This window comes from Channa argus, chromosome 6, assembly GCF_033026475.1.
Source record: "Channa argus isolate prfri chromosome 6, Channa argus male v1.0, whole genome shotgun sequence".
NCBI lineage: Eukaryota > Metazoa > Chordata > Actinopteri > Anabantiformes > Channidae > Channa > Channa argus.
This window is the reverse complement of record NC_090202.1, coordinates 18,570,935-18,592,890: the sequence shown is the minus strand read 5'-3', so window position 1 is coordinate 18,592,890 and position 21,956 is coordinate 18,570,935. Positions and strand designations below refer to the sequence as shown.

General features: G+C 38.8%; 1 protein-coding gene across 1 annotated transcript in view; it reads right to left on the bottom strand.

Annotated features, from left to right (window-relative positions):
- Window positions 1–18,239, bottom strand: part of lsamp (limbic system associated membrane protein) — a 398,452-nt gene extending 380,213 nt beyond the window's left edge. The window contains exon 1 of the mRNA XM_067507389.1: window positions 18,006–18,239. Coding sequence (XP_067363490.1) covers window positions 18,006–18,069 — 64 coding nt within the window. The 5' untranslated portion in view covers window positions 18,070–18,239. The remainder of the gene's footprint in view (window positions 1–18,005) is intronic.
- Window positions 18,240–21,956: the final 3,717 nt, after the last annotated feature.

The following is a 21,956-nucleotide window of genomic DNA, read 5'->3' as shown; positions in this document are numbered from 1 at the left end:
ATTGAAAACACCGGGTGACTGGTTTTCTGTAGACTTGTGATTCAATTACTTCATACGAGTGATTATGTCTGACTGGGCTCAAAACAAATCCATCTGACCTTATTGAAATCTATTGAAAAAAAAAAAAAAAAAACACACACCAGAAAGCTCCTGGTCGTTGATGAAATAGTGTTTTAACAGGGTCTATATAGCTTCAGTCCAGACAAAAATGTTTAAATTGTGATTGGTTCACATTGCAGACATAGAGGATGGGAACATGCTGTAAATGAAGAGGGCAGTGTGATGCAACTGTTGCACATTCAGGACCAGGATGAGGGAATATATGAGACAGTGAAGGAGGCTCACATCAGTCATCAGTGCAAACAATATAGTAAGTTAATTCATTTAATTGTGTTGTAAGATATGATATGTAGTATAATATTCATATTTAGCAATTATAGCAGATTAATTGAAACCTTAAATTAGCCCACAGGGGCATCACTGAGTAAATCTATTTGAAGACCACTCATAAACAAAACAAAAGGTATAATAATACTCATAGTAGTCACAGTCTAGGTGGTACAGTGTGCAAACGGAAAGAGGGACAGTTAATATTATTAGAAGCTGCAAAGATCCAAAAACTGTCTTTTCTGTATATGTTTACATCTTGATGTCACACTACAGCTTGATACTACTTTAGCACAGTAATCCAAGTAGGAAATGCGATAATCACAATCATTTTGTGATGCTGATCTGAATTTAAGTAGGAATACTTTTTTTTTTAGGTAAATTTAAGAACTGAAACACAGTTAAGAAGATGTTGAAATGTTAAGTGTGATATATTACATAAATGCCAATAACAGAATATCACGTGAGATCTTATCTGCAGTGAAAATGGCAAACTGGCAAAGGTTAAATGAGGTTTAGCGTAGAGAAGCCGCTTCGTCCCGCATGGCTGAGAGTACAGAGACCTGGTATATTTGATATAATTGTTACACCAGGGGAGGAGAAGACACTGGACCTGATGTACTCAAATGTTAAACAGGCCTACAGCTCTTCTGCCCCTGGGCAGGTCTGACCGCAGCCGGATCCACCTCCTACCTTTGTACAAGCCCCTGGTTCAAAGGCAGCCCCTTAGGAGGGCTGATTCTGTCCTGGGGGAAGATCTGGACCCTCTGCATGTTGTGGCTGAGAGGAGAATGTTGTCCAAACTCCTCTCAATCCTGGACAATCCCTCCCACCCACTCCACTGCAGGCTGGCTGCAAAGAGGAGCACTTTCAGCCAGAGACTGATCACAGTCAAGTGCTCCACAGAAAGCCACAGGAGATCCTTTCTCCCAGATCCTTTTCAACTCACCCCCAAATGGCCAATAATGTTTTTATTTCAGTTATTATTTTTGTTTCGTTCATTTTTACTCTTCTAGCTGTGCTTTTTCTTACTTATTGATAGTAGTTTGTATTTGTTTATTGTCTTGGTTTGGTGGATGTTCTTTTCGTGGGATCAATAAAGTTGTCTTAATCTTGAATCTATATGGATAAGATGTGGTCTAATCAAGTGTGGGATTCTGTAATATTGACATTAATAATGGTTTAGGTGGGCTGTGGGGCTGAAGCAAGCAATCCATCCATATGATTCCCGGGGACAATAATAAAACAGCAGCGGCCTCGATTATAGAGCAACACTTTACATTCTTAGTGAATGTCAGAGCATTGATCTTCACAGGAGGCGGAACTAACTTTGCTATTATCCCATGAAAAAATTCAACAGCACAGCTTCACACTTTATCATCCTTAATTGTGTTAGATTTTTTTTCGTGGATGTATGGAGATATTTTAGTGAGGTGTGGCCATCCTCTTTTGAGCGTGTACTGACCTCAACCAATGTTAGCTATACAATCCGTAATTACTGGTCTGTCCTCTCCAAATTAGCACATATATTTAGGTGTGTGAAGTATTGTCCAGGGTCACAGGGTGCTGGACTCAGAGTCAAAGTTACCTCTTAACCAATTAACCTAACTCCACATTTTCAGCAGCATGATTAGACTCAGTGAAACTTAATCATACAGTGAATGCATTAAAACTACTTCAAATATTTAGGAAATATGAAACAAAAAGCTTATAAGTCTTTATTTCCAACCTGCACACACACACACACACACACACACACACACACACACAGTGACACAATTTGGCTGCATTAATTAAAATTACATAACTAAACCAACACTGTTACAAAACGTATTTGTACTGTCATGTCAGTACATTTCTCATCTCAATTTGTTCAAACTCATCAGCTGTGTTTGGAGAAAGAAACCCCCATTCACTTGGCTCCAATCTGTACTCATGATATGGGGAACTCTTGTGAAATTTTGTATCTGCTTGCCAGGCCTGTGCTCCCCATGCGCTGGTCCTTCTCAGCGACCAACTGTCTTTCCAGCTGTCACCTTTTTTTTTTCCCATGATCATGATGCAGTCTGTTTCTGCTTAATAGTTAAAACTCAGTTATTGGAATTAAATAGAACTTTAAGAAAGAAATTAAAAAATATATTCTTCAGTGCCTCTGTATATTACTTAATACATTTTTCACCAACACAGTTTGTAATTAACAGAAGTGATTGAGTGTGTGTAGAAGAGCTGCATATAACCTGGAGAATTTTCTTTCTAATTTCTCCAACATACTTAATTTATCCTGTTAATTAACACATATTGGGCAGACCTGAAGGAAGTCAGAACTCATTCAAAGGCTTATGTAAAATACTTGAACACCCACTTTACCAGTTCTTCTTATGAACCAACAAAGAATAATCCATTCATTGGGCTGTCAATAACTTACTTACAGACAGCATGGGGTACATGTAGTGCACCTTGAGATTCTTCAAGGCAAAAATACAAATTGTCTAACCTTCAACTTCAGATTCAAATCAAATTTAAAATATTTTTTAACAAAAGCTACTAGAAAAATAATCCAACAAACCCCTCCCACAGCTACCGCAGAGTTTGCCTTTCAATGCCTCGACAGAAAATCATACAAGCCATCTCAATAACTTCTTTTATTGTGCTGCACCTAAAATTTCACAAAATGTAGAAGTACTGCGACTTATACAGTGAATAATAATTCAACAGTGACCATTCCAAATAATTTCTGTGTCAAAGTATAGTGTGTGTGTGTAAAAAAAAAAATATATATATATATATATACACACACACACACACACACACACACACACACTTCACAAAGTTGTTTCAAAGAGACTGGCACATTGCAGAATGTTACATCATCTGACATTCAGCATAATTCATGTTATTTCTTTCCAAGTAAATATCTAAGTCCCCAGGTTTTTTTTCTTTCGTTGACTTTGAAATTATATCTTACTTTATTATGTTATATTCTCCTCCTCCACAAACAAATGACTGAGATAGAGTCCCATTTTTCTTGTGCCTTTAACCAAGGGTTACTTATAGAAGACAATCTGAATGCAGCATAATGGATGTGACGAATGACACAGACCTTCAGCAAAACTGAAAAAGAAAAGTAATGCAAAATTTATCAGTGAGTGAAGGGAGGGGGAGAAACTGAGAGAAAAGGGTGAACATGAACTTTATACTCAGAATATTTTTTATGCTAATGCAGCACTAGCAGTGCCAGAAATCATAAGTGTAGGTGGGCCAACAGAAAATAAGGTGGGCCTCTTCCAAAAAGATTACCCTAGTGATTGGAGCCAAATTACACCATTACAACCATTCCTGACAAAATATTCCCAGTTTATTACAAGCCGCAGTATAACTGGCACCAAACTGAACGAAGAGAAAATAGGCCAGGCCACATCAAAACTACACATTGTTTCTTATAACCACATACTTGCACCTCATAGATGCTGCTTGAGTAGTATTAAACCATATGTGCTTTGATTTTGATGTAACACACACACACACACACACACACACACACACACACACACACTTACAGACCCAATGTTTAGTCTGTAAACCTTTAAAGGAGGCGAAAAGAGATTAGTCTCTATGTCATCACTGATGCTCTGGTGTTTGTTTTTATCCAGGTGACAGCTGAAAATAGTCTTCCCACTGTACAGGTTATCAAGGGTAAGGTGAGGAAGGCCCAGACGATTATTCTTGGGAAATATGTCACTGGGATAAGTATCAAGTACTAATTGAGTGATGAAAAGATCATATCCTTTGCCATTTCTCTGTTTCAGCTTCTGTATAAACATGGCATGTTCTGGGTTCTCCACACTGATGTGAGTGCAGACAGGCTGCATTTGGGCTTTGTTTCCATAGATGTCGGACTTAAAGAAGCAGAAACTTCGATAAATCCATATGTGGGTCTTAAAGTTACAGTTTTTAGTTCTTTAATCTAATTTTAAAGGTCATGTGCTAGACTAGCCACTATGCTCACGCCCTTATAGGAGGAAACTGGTGCAGAAATGTTCACCTGGTTTGAACAACATTATTTGTGTAGCTAAATTTATAAGCAGCTTGACAGGGCAGTATATGCTATTCTGTCCAACATAGTGCATTTGTTGGTATCTGCCGTGATTTACTGGATGAGCAGCTTTGACCCCACGTGTTAAAACACTGGGTTCAAATAAGCTGAGCTCAGGCCAACAAACTCATCTACACCTCTCTGTCTCCAAAGACCATTGCAATCATTTTATTACAGTACGTAACTTTATTAACTTCGTCTTGAGAGAGATCATTTCAGCAGACAGTCATTCGGTCAAAGTGGTTGTGCTAGGTTCATATGACAATTGAGAGAGAGCGAGGCTATCAAATCAGTCTGACACTATGATCAGCATCAATATCACTGCATCTCAAGTCCAAATATAAAGCAGCCCTCTGTGCATTTTAGCCCATTTCAGATAACGAATACATATCCACACTGTCTTCATTAATCTGTTCTGTCACTTATGCATTGCTCTCTACTACATTAATATTCTTCACAGGTTAATTGAGACATACCCTTCATTGTGATGGAGAGAGCCACAGCATATGCACAATATTTGCCATAACTGCAATGTTATCTAGGTCTCCAATGATCTGAGTTGCAGTTTCAATCCAATAAATGTATTCATGTGCACAGGCTGCACATGAGTTTTGAATTTCAGATCAAGTGCAGCACTATTTTTTTAGAAGATTGAATGTAACATGATTTGTCTAATGGTCTCTCTCTCTCTCTCTCTCTCTCTCTCTCTCTCAAAAATACATGCATTCATACTTGTGCTATGCCCAAAGTGACAAGTAAGGTGGCCTTTGCCACTTTTATGGTTGGGTTTGTCTGAGACCTCAGCTTCAGAGATTTGTGGAGTTTAACTGGAAATTGGAGGTCATGCATTACTTTATGTTATAGTAAGGCCATACACAATAGTCTCTTCATTCTAACCATATAAACGTACCATGTATATAAACATCCATGCCAGTAATACTTTCTTGCTGTGTAACTCAGCAAATAAACTGCCCAGATTAAAATGCAGTTTGCAATTGGGCTCTGCAACTTTACAGTAATGTTATTATGATAAATGGCATTTTTAAACACTCAAACAGTAAATAGAGAAACTGTAATGCACTCCATGTGCAGATTAGGGTCCACGCCCACTAACTATTGTTTTCTGTGTTAAGAGAAGCCCCACCAACTGCTATGATGACAAATCCAGAAAAATGGGTGTCACATAATGTCAACAGGGTAATGACACTACAGTTAGTCTTGCTTGTTACATCTGGCACAATTCACCTGTTATGAGCCTGTAAAAAATAAAATAAAATATGGACCTTTGACAGCAACACTGAACACCTCACAACATGTCTTCATTTTTAGCTCTACATACCCATATTATTTACATAACACTCTCCTTACACACACAACCCTAAATATCTCACTAGTAGTGTGATTTTTATAGAGAAATTAAGTCTATCCACCCTTTTATTTTGCCACTTGCATTTCCATAGGCACACAGTGGGGTACACGCTAGACATGTTAAGGGCCTGATAAATCAGAGAGGGAAAAGGAAGGCGGAGTGTGAAAACACCAATTTTATTTCTTCACCAACTTGGAGATGGCATAAAAGTGGGAACAACACCTGCTGGCCTTCACATGTGAGCCAAAGCATTCAGCCAGTCCATGGGAGGTGGGTTGCCAAAGGTGACTATTAAAAAAAGCTGTTAGAGTCTGAATTCTAATGCAACTGGTTTACTTACTATTTGATGTGTTTGAAACCTTCCCTGTTTCTTGAATAGTGAGTTTTTTGAGGTCTTTCCCCCTGAGGCAGACAGTGTGGCAGAGAATCACCTACTCCAGCACATATGACGTCACCACGTGTGGCTCGAGTCGGGCCCGTGGAGGTGGTGTGGGGCTATGCGTTTTGCGCAGAACATTATGGGCCATAAATATTATGCTGGCCACAGCCCAGCTACATGGCTAATGTTGGCTAACATTCGAAGTTTTAAATTACTCTCAAGTCTGCCATGTGAAAGATGGGGGGGACAGGGGGGTGGGTGGGGGAGGGTAGAGGTAGTTGGTGATGATAGGTCACGTTGTGCTCAGGGTGCTCAACTGTGCTAATAGTGATAGCACTGGTCAGAGCATTGGGACTGAGAGGCTGTACACTGAATAAAGCGGTTTTATATTAATTTGTTACACCAATTTAACTGCTGTATTCCCATAGTTAAAGCCCAAGTGAGGGGGTGTAATATGAATAGAGAGTGTATGTGTGTGTGTGCGCGTGTGTGTGTGTGCACGCATGTGTTCACTGGACTGTCTAATGACTAATTATTTTCTTATTACAATTTTAAACATGAGGACAAAAGTGCCTTGCCCGAGCTTCAATAATCTACCTGAGCTGTTTAGAACGGTAGGTCTCAAACTGAGACATTATTTTCCATTTCAATTGTGTCACACATTCCACTTTTGAAGCATCTCGAGTGAAAAAGGGACAGCAAGTTTTTAGAGTAGAATAACCAGTTGATATTAGTATTACCACATATTTCCTTACTGTCACTCATTTAGACCGCTGAATACCCTATAAGGGTGAGTGTGGACAGATTGACAGCTTTGAGGTTTCTGAAATGGACAGCTCAGAAAGACTGTGGACTGACAGCTCATATGAAGGCCTGTTAATGTATGCATGTCTACCTGGAAGTGCCACTAGCCAGGGATAACGCCACCTAATGATCCACATTTACACTGATCAGGCATAGTTGTCATTGTGTTGATATTGAAAATAATTGCTCTGTTGATTATGTCACTGTCAAGTCCATTATTGTAAAACAGCAACATTGCTGGAGTTAGCAGTGATACATCATGTCAGGAAATGGCTGCTTTGACCATCACTGACATTGCTCTAATATTACACATTAAATAAACTGTAATTAAAGTCTCTTTGCTAACACAGGATCAGTACAGTGCTTTTCTTCAGCCAGCAAACACCCTAATCTCCATTGTTTAACCCCTTCCGGCTTATTCAATGGCCACATGAGAGAAAAGCTTTAAATTGGATAAGATCACGGTGTTTACCGCAAACTAATTATTTATATAATATTATTAAGGATGTATTTTTATTTTTAGCAATTACATCTCTGATGGTAATTTAACTGTTACACATTTAGACAAAGCAAGGTGTTGCAATTTGAGCCATGTTGTGTGTTACAGAGAATCAAAATGATGTAACCACTAACTGCAGCATATAAGCAAAAAAGTAGAGGATTCACTGAAACTGTGAATTCAACTAGCCTCAATTTACACACACACACACACACCTGGCAGAATGCCATGGAAGTTCTCCCGCAGGTGGTGTCACACTTGGACTGTAGAGTCACACGTGCATCCCCGCACAAACATATGGCAGTGGTGAAGAGCATCTGCGTAAACTAATCTAATATTGCTGTCTCAGGGTATGTTTATGCTGTTAGCACTAATAATGTAACATAGCAGTTTCACCTTTAGTTTAACTAAAACATTCTGTATTTAAAAATCCCAAAAATTAAATGTGAAAATGTTGCCCATGTTTCAATTTAAGAGAAAATGAAAAAAAAGCTTGCAATCCATCTGTTTGAGCCTGATGTGACATTTTTAGCAACACCGACAATATTGATTATAAAATACACATCAAAAACTGGTTTTGATGCTGAACATAAAATTAATAGATGTCATTTTTGAATCATCTGTGGACTTACACTGCTCCGGTTTAGGCTTCGGACAGGACGCGTCATACACTGTAAGAGAATGTGTTGTATTAATCCCTGTCAATACCACTGATCCACAGACACACAGATACACTGGGCCAAGGTTAACTCCTCCCCATGATGCCAAGCAAACAGTGATGACATCAGAGCCATATGACAGCACAACTGCTGGGGTCCTCTATTACTTAAGCTGCAAAATCACTTAATTACTTTATGTTTTCAAAGTAACGCCTATGAAAATAGATGGAAACCATTTACCTAAAGAAGATCACAGCTACTGAGTTGATTGTTCTCTCAAAGCCAAAAACAGAGCAGTGAAGCCGCACATTGTGCAGAGCAGGACAAAAGCAGACAAATCTGCACATCAGAAAACATAACACAGCAAAGATTATCAGAAACTACAGAGACAACCAAATTTCTACTATCAATCTCAGATCTGCATGAGGAGAACCATGAAGAGAACATTACTGCACATCAACCTACCATCACTGCAGCAAGAATCTAATCAAACACCTAATCAAAGTCTGAAGCATTTCAGCGAGTGCAGTGCCACTGAATGCAACGTTCACCTAAATCCCCTGCAGCACAAACACAGTCCATGTTGCCTGTATTTAAAAAATAAAAAATAAAAAAATTGTGGGAGAGTTTTGCCATGGTGTTACATTTTTCACTTGCACTTCAAAACTAGTTCAGATTCTGAAATTAACACATTTTGAACCAACAACGGCAACACCAACATTATGAGTTAGATAAATACACATCAAATGCTTATCTTTCTGGTTTTGATGCTGAACATAACATTAATGGAATTCATTCTTGTCACGCTGCTTCCAAATTAGGCTACGGACTTGACACAGCTCAGGTTTGTGTCTCCATGGTGTGTGATCACTGAAAGACTCAAATTCAGACAGTCCACTGCACAGAATTTACTGCACTGCACACACTCACTGCGCAGAGTCTGTACTTGAGTGTGGTGTGTGTAGTGAGTGTGGGCCGCGAGTCCAGTCTCTGAACAATCACCTTAGGAAATGCAAACACTATGTCCACAATAAAACTAAAGTATATGACTCAAGAGTGCAAGCAGGATTAAACAGCTCATTAACATGGCTGTGATACTACATATTTGGTGTGTGTCTTACTTTCTCTTTGAAGTCCAGGTTACAGATCAGGAACTGGGGTCCACATCACCGCACTCACTGCACACACCACACTCAATTATAGACCATGTGCAGTGTGAAGTGGCACTGCATGCACACACCACACAGTTTAGGTTTGAACAGTTCAGTCTTACCTGAGCACACTTCCAAAGTAATAAATAATTTCCTTTGTACACACACACACACACACACACTACATTTTTTATTCAGTTTGCAGTTAAATAAAATGAGATATTTGCAACTACAAAGACAGTGAAAGATGTCTGCACTTGTCCTTCTGAGAACCTCATTTTTATCTGAAAGTACAAAATCCTTCTTTAGTTCATTCTTTTCTAAATAAATGAAACCATTAAGGAAATGCAGTCTCCCGCTGAAGTGTAAAATTCACTTGATAACTATTTGTCATCATATCATATCCTTAAAGTTTCCGTTGAAATGCAAATAAGATTAGAAGAAAGAAGTTTGGTCTTTTATTCTAAAGCTTTTACAATCCCCCCTGCATCTTCAGAACAGATATGATAAATATTATTATTCTTGCTGTGAGTTGTACAAAAATATTTGTTAACGATAGGTGCTATGCACAAATTCCAAAAATTTTCTTATGCACTGTTTGGCATATCGTTTCTCTTGAGTACTGATCTGAGGACATGTTGATGGAAAATAAAATGCACTTTCATTAATATATTCAATTCATTACGTCATTGCTGTCCTCCGCGTTGTGGCAAAATCAAACCTATGATAATCCATTTCACTCAAATTTCTTTAGACAGATAAGGACCATGTACATTCATTAGGGACAATTAAAAATCACCATGGCAATGCTACCCATAAGTCTTAGTGATAAGGTAATTATTTAAAATACATTTACACAAATAAATTCAATGACAGTTTAAAGATAAATATGTATATATAATTTGCATACAAGATAAACATCGTAAAAAAAACGGACATGTTTTTGTCATTTTAAAGTGAACTTTGCATTTTTAACCAAACTGCATAATCATTATATTCAGTAAAACCCTAATTTTCTGTATAGCTTTTGCAAACATCTCTAACAGTAACTCCAGAGTTACTATTAAATTTCTATGATGACTTTGGTTCCACATGGAAAAAAAAAAAAAAGATATACAGAAATACTAGAACATGCATACACAGAGCTTTAAGACACTTAATGTCTTGATTTACTTCTGATTTGCTACTTAAAGATGTAATCAAGTGAAATAAGATAAAAAAAAACACAAACTAAACTCAAGCTGTTATAATTACTATCTAAAAATAATTACTACCATCACTATAATTACTAAAATATTAATTGATTTGTAAGTAATGCTAATGATAGTGATGGTGCTATAATTTCTGTAGGCATCATGGTACTGCACACTAAACACCCTAACTGTTACAGCTAGAAATCACAAAGAAAAAAACAATAATAAGAATAAATAATATTATTCGTGGCAGCATAAATTACAGAGCCGACACAAATTTAAATAAAATAGTGTGGCAATTTGTGCTTTTTAAATGAAGAAAGCATCCTTTTAAACACAGGTTAAATCCTCCCTGAGACTGTGGCTCACTAGGCTTGTCAGTAAATGTAAACTTTTTTTCCTTTTTTTTTTTTTAAAACAAAGTGAGAGACGAGAAAACTGTTTGTCTACTATATAAAACTCTCCACCCTCCTTAATTCAATATTATTTCCTACTTTTGGTTCAAGAACATGTGGGATGTTAAACCATCCAACCAACTAGTCAAAGAGACAAAAGGCAGCTGAGACAATCTGACACACAGTTAATTAAGATGTTCAAATTCAGAGTTTTATAGTGTGGTACAAATAAAATGATTCACATAATCAATGCGATGTTTTGTTCAGAGGCTGTGATGAAGATCAGAAAAGAACTGCTCACCAAACCCACACACAGCACATTTGAAATTAGTCAGGGAGAATTACTGAGCAAACTGCAAGTGAAAGCTGCTAAACCTAAGATGATTCACTGTTGGGTCCCCGGTGCATATAATGCATCTATAATGTGTTGGATTTAAATGGTGTGCACAGTACAGAAGAGTAGATGAATGGTCTAACTGAGGGAGATCAAATTGTTGAAATTATTTACTGTACACGAAGCAAAACTGGGATATGGCTGTAAAGATATCGATGTGATTATGGCTTAATGGCACACAATGATGACACTGTAACATAGACAGCTGTTCTGACCCTGCAGGAGTTTATCTACTGCAGTTTAGTCAGATGTGACTGTCAAGAGGCCAGCAGGCAGTCCAACCGGGAGGGGCAAGACCAATACACCAATACAGCTGTATTAAAGAGTGAAAGTTAATAATTTCAAAAATAATACATTTCAAAATCTCTTGGAATTTAAATAAATTATCTCCAAATGGAGAAGAGTTGGCCACTGGCACATAGACACTGTGAGCACAAAAAGCAAGAATTTGTAGGAGAGTAAAAAAGTAAATTTAAACCACATTATGTCCATTTCTATGGCTAATCACATCATACAGATACATTTATTTCATAAGGATAAATAAAATTATCCTTTGTGTGATATTAATGTCTCCTCAAAATAAAAGTAGTGCGTATGCAAAAAACATATAGCTGTGCTCAGAAAGCCCTGAAACATAAACAACAGCACTCATTTACTGAAGAGTTTTTTTAAATGCACAAATAATTAGCTCCACAGCTTTGAGTTATGCACAAAAAATTAGGACAAATTCAAACCTTTGTGCATTATAAACATATGGCTGTAAAATCTGTGTTAAAAATACCAAACTCATGCTTGTACACACAGTCTGCATTTACTCTTTTCAGTCAGAGAGATGGTACTGAATATCTATTATATATATATTGTAAAAATAAAAAAATAAAAAAGAAGAACAAATGCATTCTATAAATTTTACATTAACAGTTACTGACACTTTGTATACATTAAAGTATTAAAGTAAAGGGTGGTAAAAAAAAACAGGTATTCAGGATATTGTAATTTTCAAGTTTGGTCTAAGGCAGGGGTGTGCAAATCAGGTTCCCCAGAGCCACTGCCCTGCTGATTACATGGATCAGGTGCTGGAAGATACCATCTCAGGGCCATTACACACAATCCCAATGTCAAAGACCAATTGGCGCATTGGCTCATGACAGCTTCATCTGGACCGACAAGCTGTGGGAGAACACAAAGTTGACAGCCAACTAGCACGTAGCGCTGCACATTCTGCACTTGCATGAGTAGAGTTAGTTTACCGTTTTCCCACCACTCTGCCTCAGCACAGAGGGTTTTATAACTACTTCTAATCATGGATATGCCTGATAAGAAGTTACAACTGTACAAGGTGTACTGCAGTTGTTAATACTGTGGTTTCTACTTGTGCACTGATTCCATAGGCTATACACACAATCAGAGTGGTCTCAGTCCCCAATTGACACTCAATGATTAATGTCTAATTGCTCCAAAAAAGGCGCCAATAGGGGTCTGACACATCGCAAAGACGAGACTGAAAGATGCTCCAGACAGTTGAGCGCCGTTGGTCGGCTTATTGTGTTTAGTAGCTTATCTGAGGGCAGAGTGGGGAAGAGAAAGCGAACTGGTATCTTCCAGCTTCTAATTGACTGAACACACACGGTCCATGTAATCGTGGAGGAGGAGCCCCAGTGTCAGCACTGCTCCACTTTTGTCACTACAAATGAGTACAGTCTGAATGATTCTGCAGGAGACTTCTAGACCCACGTTCTATTTCCCTCTTAAGTGTAAAATCAGTGTCTTTTGGGTTTGGAAGCAGAACTCCCAATGGGACTGGAGTTTTTGTTTGACTGCAAGGATGAATGACACCTTCAGCAGTGAGTTGTTGCTTTTTAGCTGCAAATAATTTGAAGAAAACGAGACTTTGTGGATACCTCAAGCCATGACACCTGTCACGGAAGGTACTGACCTGACCCACCCTCAAAGTTTAGCCCAAGAATACTTCAACAAGACATTGTAAGGAAATTCATGGTTTATTTTTGGAAGCAAGCTCAACTCACTGTAGGAGCCAGAAAAGCAGATCAAATTAAGAAATAAAGAATCCCCCATACACACCCACCCACTATCTCTTGCCCAGGGTGACTGCTGTAGCACGGACATCTGTTGCATCACATCACATCTTAAACATTATGTTGTAACAGTCGGGTGACCACCACTGTGTTTTTACTGTGCCCCTTTAAACTCAAAAGTTGTGGGCCTTAACATTCTACAAATAAACCATAACAATCTACATTTTCTGTACGTGTGGACATTCCAGTTCTTTAACGACAACTTGGGGCCACAGGCAGGTTAACAGAGTCCAAATGCAAGGTTGACATTTTAATCTCCCCAGGCACAAGAACTGACAGGATCTACATACATTCTAAGATATTCACTCAAATGGGAATCAGCCATGTTTTCTTCCACAGGATTATGTGTTTGAATAAAGGATTAATACAAACTGGATGTGTGGATGTATTTAATTGGTGAACACTTACACCAAGCAAATATATTTAATCTTGTAATCCTATAATACAGCCTTTCCTTTGATTTTTACTGACTCTTAAGTATAGAAACAAACATATTAGTTCAGTGTCAAAAGCTAACAAATTTAGCACATTACTGTGCTGACAAAGGCACTTTGATGACGTTATTACATCAATAAATGAAATCCTGTTTCTGCTGTGGTGGATTTAATATTTCCAATAGCAATTACAAGCTGCAGGTACTTTGTTGTCAAATGCTTCTAACAAGAATCGCACACGTGTAAAAAGGAAGCCGCCTTCTTTTTGTGTGTATTTATCATGTGCAGTATTAAGGCATAACACATTTACCATAGGTCTATTGTGTATGACAGGACACTTACTGTGTCTGTCTCACAGTCACATTATTTAAGCCAAGTCAAGTGCTGTTATGTATCTGCACAGAGACTAATATCCAACTCCACGTAGCAAAAATAGCGTTTTCTTTACATCAGCGTGAAATGGTGCTAGCACAAATGCACAAAACCATGGTATGGAAAGCTTAACTTCTCGTATTTCTATTCACCCCTAGTAGGAAATCCTATAGCCCATCAAACCTTAGGGTAATTTTCATGTTACTGTAATTTCGTCCTCTCCGTAGTTTCTGTATAGACTCCCTACAGACGATCACATACAGGCCAAAAACTTGTGTGCACACGGACTGTGCACAGCCAACAAATGCAAAGCCTGTCTCACATAGAAGGTATGTAACACTTCCTGCAACCTCACTGACACCAATGAGCAATTACGTTACACCATACAGAGGAGTTCTACTTCACACTGTTGCTACTGTCCATGGTTGCCAGTTCTTATCCATAATTGTAATATGAACAGAAGTGTGTGCACATCCTTGATGTGGGTAGGGAGCCTTTGGATGGCAAGTGGTGAGCTTTTTTTAATTCAATAATAATACACACCAATGTCGTCTCGCAGGAAAATTAGGCATCCTTTCTTTCAAGATCAAGGGGCATCCTTGCATCAGCTGTCTGCAGCATACTTTGTCGGTCTGCCTTCCTGCTTATCAGCTTCCAATCGTGACCTGCAGACTCTGCTATGCAGACCCTACTCTAAATGGATCCACATGCACTAAATGGATCTGGAAGTCAGCTAAATTCACCGAAGCTTAAATGTACTCTGAAATTGTCTCAATTGTCTGAATGCTTAAAGACAACCATCAATATAGAAAAGTAGGACAGCACTCTACTGGACACATCTATTCTCACACTGCATGTGTGTTCTGACCATACATTCCTAAGACAACATCCATATTTCGCATATTTCTACTGTTGCTGATCTCTCAGCTCATAAAACTGAATCACTGATCATCAATAAAAAGACATTTACAGCTTATCATCTGTGTGACCCTGAAGCCAGGTGAGGACAATTTTTTCAAGTTTGTATTTATTCACTGTGTGTGCAAGAGTTAAGATAAGTACGAGACAACCAATATATTGACATATCTGTTCATAAAGACATTTGCACCTCAGTAAATTAAATTTTTTTCTAGTGTGCATTTAAAAAGAGCAGATGTTGCCCAAGGCACCTTTAATAAAAAAAAAAAGTTTAGGATTTTCACAAAGACTGTTTATTTTTCAATTTACTTGCTAACTTAATGAAGAACACTAACATGAAACAAAGCACAGCAACAATGATGAATTACAATTCACAGTTATGCAGCTGCTGTTGTTAGAGGGAGACAGAGTAGGTAGAACAGCACTCAACCAGTGTGATTAAAACTGATGCTCAAAAGATGATAAGTACTTGTACAACAGCTGAGTTGATTACCTCACGTAATAGGAAGTCAAATACTTTACATCAAATGACAAATCAGTGCTTCCTACATAAAGGATGTACTTGGTCACTCTGGCTCAGTAAATCAATACCTATTTCTAAGTCAATTTATCATGTGTGACTCTTTGTCTTGTTCACTGGCTGCATTTTAAAAATCCAGCAGCAAACAGAGAAGTCTGCGCAAAAGACATGTTGTGCCGCCACAGCCACAGCTTAACGATTTCACTCCCAGAAAGGTATGAGCAGATCTTCAGGTGGTGGGGGGTACATAGATAGGTATAAACACAAATGATTGAAAAAAAAATGACAATAATATTAATAATAATAATGAAAATAAGAGGTGATGAGGAATGAATCAGAATAAAAATAAATAAATAAATAAATAAAAGAGTGCAAAGCGGAGGTACATGTGAACTAAAGAGAGGAAAGTGGGAAGACCCTAACAACTGATTAAGAAAGGAAGGAAATCTGGACAACTATTGTTGTTACTGTTTAAAAAATAAAGTTTGATCAGAATATACACATAGAAATTGGGTTTGTACTGAATGAATGGAGACGGAACTGACCAACACACCAAGATCATTTCTTCCTTCAGGCTCCAGGCTGGACCTTCTTATTGTCTTCCCATTACAGGGGAGAGTCGCTCTGTGCCACAATCAGTGAGTAGTGCTATCACAGCTCAAACACTGTTAAAGTTGATGTAACAGTATAATTGATTCATTTCAATAAAAAGGTAACGATACCATACAAGGTGAATTCCTTCATTACATGTGGTGGGAGGTTATGTAATCAGAGCGGCCTTCTCGAGCCTAACTGCCCTGTGTTTGTGAGGCTCCTGTGTGTTTCTGCTCTGAGCTTCAGTGCTGGTGTGAAGCTGTAAAGTATCTGAAATGGCAGTGCGTTTAATAGCTTCATTGTGTTGTCACCAAAACCATCAGGACAAAATGTGGACATCATGGAAATAACAGTAATAGTTTGAGTTTCCTACATTAAAGATGCAGCCCAGCAACCGACTCACCATATCCCGGGAGATGCTTATTCCTTCAAGATCATGTCGTGATGCAGCACCAGAGGTCGATGCCACTGTAATTTCTGAAGCTTATTGAAATTGTTATTTTAGGAACATTTTAAGATGATCATTGTAACCACTAACGTGATGCATGGCCACTAGATGGAATCAGAGTTTGTCAGTCTTTGATGAAAAAAAAAAGTAGGGCTTATTATTAGCAGAATGAAAAGGTAATTCTAGTATTTCAATGCAGACACACAGTTTATCTCGACATTTAAACACAAACTCATTTCCCAGCCGTGACAACAGCACTCATCATATGAGCATGTTAATCCAACAATTAGAATAGTGTTTCCACAGTTGCAGCAGAGTCTCCACTCTGTGTTTTAGTCTGTGCTCCAACTTTCTCTCTCACTCCGTCAGACAACAGTCCAGACAAATTTCATAGCGAGTTACTTCGATTTCTAGCACTGACCCCAAATATCTAAGTGTGTTTTTCCACTCAAACTGACTTCCTCATGAAGTCAAGCTGAGCAGCTGATCGATCAGTGCTGTTTCTGCCACCACTCCGTTACCAAACATTCACAGCTCCTTGTAGAGTCCAGTCTGAAGAGCATCATTACTGCAGATTTTCTTTCAAACAAAAGCAGAAAGAAAACAAGGCAGAAAACTAATCATTTATCATCTGTCCAGCCCTTTATGTCTACTACTGCTGGTTGTTGTTGTTCTGTTTTGGCTTCATGCCCCTCTCTCTTCCACCCCACAAACTCACCATTGTTAAGACCCTTTGCCAAATAGAAACCAATGGGGGTTTCATGAATGAGAATAATTCAGTGTGTGGAGATGCTTCAAAGAAATCAGACACTTTTGTTACATGTTTAACAAGTGCTTTGTCCTAAAACGTGTCACTAAACTACACATACACGCACACACACACACGCACACACGCAGTTTCTGAGAGGCTAACATGCAGAAATAAGTGTAGCAGTGACAGCTCAGCAGCCTCCACATGTTTCTGCTGAGAGGAGACTCCACTGAAGCTGTCAGCTGGCTGCGCTGTTCTCTGGGTCACACACTGCTACTGTACATGACGACTGCTGTCAGCTCTGCTTCACTCCTCAGCAACTTTATTTCGACCGGAGTTTTACAGTAAGCACGAGGAGCGCAGGTCTCTGCCATGTCAGGTGTTTTCAGGAAGGGAAGTCTCTCACATACCTTCATTACTCAGACGGACAGACGCACAATCAAACATCCACCGTAGCTGTGATTTTCCTCTCAGCTTCGATGTTTCCTAGTGGAAAACGTCAGGACATGAAATAAAAGAAGAAAAAAAAAGAATGAAACGATCCCTTGCCTTGAAATCCAAAGAGGAAAGCGACGCCGGGGATCCACACGGTGGGTATCCAGAAGTAAAGCATGGTGTCCTTTGATCAGGTGCAGAGGCTCCGCGCTCTTCCCGACGAAGCTCCTTCTCCTGCGGGTAATTTCCAGAGGAGAGAGCTGCAGATGAAGCCGAGCGGAGGAAGGGATCTCCAGTCTGAACTGTGCCGATCAACGCAAGAGCCGGAGACGCTGTCACCGCTGCTTCCACACGGACATTAGCGACCCCTGCCGAAACTCTTATCGCGAGAGAGAGAGTGTGTGTGTGCGTGTGTGTGTGTTGTCAGTGTGTTCTTACTAAAGCAGAGTTTCATGGTTCAGAAAATGCAGCAGGACTAATCTGGACAAATCCATCTCGTTTCATTCAGCACCACATCCAAGATTTTCCACTTCCTGAAGTAGTAACACAAAGGTGTTTGGTAACCACTGACCGGACGTGTTTGTTGACTAGTGGATCCAGGTAAAGCACGATGATGGATACAACTAGTTGAAAATATAAAATAAAATAAATTATCCACTTTTAAAATGTATTAAGATGACAGCACATACAGTATGGAATATTTCGTTCATTCATTGTTCGTCTGTGTGTGTGTGTGTGTGTGTGTGTGTGTGTGTGTGTGTGTGTGTGTGTGTGTGTGTGTGCCCTACTGGTGTAACAGCTCAAGGTGAAGAGAGTAACTGAGAAACCAGTCGTCTGTGTGCATTTAACCGTGGGAATTTCGTGATAGTAGATCAAATCTGTTCTCACAGAGTTTTACAAACTTTGCTTTCAGTGAGATCCCACCGAAATGAGAAAGCACACACCCTGAGCCATGAGGGTAAAGTGTGTTGAACAAATTAATCAGAATCAGTAATTTTAGTTTATTGGTACACTGCATGGTAGTATTATTAAATTGTGGGTTCAGCCGCAGAGGGTGATGTTCCGTGTTTCTGTGCCATGTAAAATCGCACACAAGTGTGTTTTCATTCCCGGTGGCAGCACAGGTCAGTGAACAGCGGGTCATAGCAGTGATGGATGGAGATCTATGGCACAAGCAGTTTAAATAGCCTGTACAATTAATGGCAATTCTCAAGGCAGCATGTTTACAAATTATTTCTAAAAACAATCACCAGCATGTTTGCGGTTGCTGTCTGTAAAGTCACTCCATTTGGTGAGCTTAATTAAATTTTTGGCTTTTTGCCCTCACACAGAAGAAATGCTGTTTTGTTGACAGCAACGTTTTCAAATATATTGTATTTTCCAGTAGTTTTGTTCTCAGTTTTATTTTCATTTATTTTCCATCTGTGATGCTTCCACCCCAAGACCTTATGGCACATGTGCACTGTGTTTGGAGGGTTTATTTACACCTGTTCTGTCACTGCTCATTTGTATTTTGGACTCAGAGGAGAAGAATATCTGTTTTTTTCATTATAACGTGCCAGCAGCAAGAGAAACAAAGCAAAGGTTAGATTGAATCCCAACAAAACAATATGATGAAAAAAATAGTTTGTTGTCACAGTCAGGGAAGTCAAACGGTTGTTTCAGAGTTAAGTTAAGTCGGGTTTCATGTCGCCATAGTAATGCAGCCTCAAACAGTCCCAGGGAGGAATACCAGATCTTAATCATCATGTTTAATAAGCATGCAGCCACAAAATGCTCATGGGTTGAATAGGCACAAACATGGCTAGGTTTAGTTAGGTCATGATGTGAAGGAAGATGTGATGGTTTGGATTTAAATAAAAAGCCTATATCTCTTTTTCATCATGGCTAGTGGAACAGATAGGAGTAGGAACAGGCTAACAACAATGCTGCTCGAGTTGGACACAAAAAAACAACAACAGCAGTTTGTTGCATCCTCCCTTCCTCTTTTTCCTTCTTTCTCTGCTTTAAGTGGACTTTGCTGCAATAGGCTGTATAACATCTAACCATCCATTATCTGTAACTACTAGAGTCATGGGAAGCTGGAGACTATTCCAGCTGTCATTGGGCGAGAGACAGGGTACAGACAGGTCGCCAGTCTGTCTCAGCCCCAACATAGACAGGCATGCACGGACAGACAACAACATTCACATCTACCGGCAATTTAGGTCGAACCCATGACCTTCTAGCTGTGAGCCGGCAGCACTTACCACTCCACCACTGTGCTGCCCAACAGAAATCTTTTTTTGCTTATGTAATAAAAAAACTTTAGCTGCTAGGACACAACTCGTATTAAGGTGTTTGCCACAAATGACCTATGAAGTTATTATTACAGAACATTGTCCTTCATGTAGAAGTCAAATTGCATCAATTCAATGGTATAGCTCAGGATGTGATTTTTTTTTTTTATTAAACACGAAATTTGAAGCCCCTTGTTTCTAAGTAGTTTGATTCACTAAACTTTTATTTCAAACTCTAGGAAGAAGAACTATGCAAATGAATGCAAATACAACATTATTTAAATTTTTTTTTTTTTTTAAGATAGCGATGAAGAGAAGGCACATAAACAAATCTCAGAATATGAGAAGATTAAGAGATCAGTGGCGGTTTACATCCCGGCATCTGTGACTCTGCATCTCACTGTTTCCCACTGGAAACGTTCTGCTTTCATTTTTCTTCCCTGGAGTAGCTTGATGGATGGTCCACAGACATAACTTTGCCTTCACTCTGCTCCAGGGATCTCATTGTCTATCCCCTGAACAGAGTTGCCACGTTGCCACATACATTGTCTCACACACACACACACACACACACACTACTGTACATGTGGTGTAAAACATTCTTGTTTAGATTAGACACAGTTGTTCATCCTCATTTTTACACCATGTTTAGCTCTGATGTACATTAGGAAAATGCAGCATTACTGTTAAGTCACTCTTTCATTTCCTTGATCAACAAACAATATCCCCGTTGCTTCCCTTCACCTCTCAGAGTGGCGCATTACATACTGATTACTGAGCGTTGGTGCATTCACAGCAGGCCCAAATCTAATTTGAAAGTGAAAGTTCACAGCGTGTTTTTCCATCCACAAAGTATAATGATATAGTTCAGAGGAATAAAAAGACCAGTATTGATCTGACTTCCACATGTGACAGCACACTGCACAGCACTCTCTTCAGTCTGAGCTGTGACCTCCAGAAGTGGATCATTTACACCAAAGTTACAGATACGCTGTGGTACTGTGGTACTCTGATGCTAATGACTCTTGGAGATCTAGTTTCCTCTGCTGTTGGTCTCTGTCCTGAATAAAGTACACCTTTGTCTATTTCTAGTGACTCCATCCCAGTAGTTTCTACCACACCAGACCCCAGCTGATCGCCTGTGACTCTGCTGAGAGTCTTGATTTATGACTGTCTCTAGTGTTGTTACTTAACACTGCAGCTCTAAACTTGTATAAAAGACTTTGTTTCATTATCACATTATCACACCCTTTCTGATTAAGATCCAATTAAAACGATGTTAGTCTCTATCACTGGGAGTTTTTACTGTGTCCCTATCTACAAAGATAAAATAATTTATGAGTTAATAGACTTTAACGTTTACTGCTAAAAACAGCTTTCCACTTCACTACCTCTCCATCAAAGTACTTGATTTGCTGTAAACAGAGTTACTAGTTGCAGATTCTATTCACTTAGTGGAGAAAGGATCACAGGCCACTAAGCCAGAAGAGTGCATGCTGTGGTAATGCTGGTCTACAACTATTAAATAATAATGAATACAACAACTGAGGTGACCATTATGCCACAACTGCGTCCAGAAATAAATGCAATCGAAATGCAGGAAACAAAAATATTATACATATATGGTTATATATGATTGCATTAACATATACTTTCACTCTAGCTACAAGTTTTTTTCTGGATTAAATTAAAATTTGGAATGTGATTCTATGAACCTGATTTACATAAAATGAAAATATGGCTTAAGAAGAAACATTTTTGGAAAATATGTTTTGAGTTAAATGTT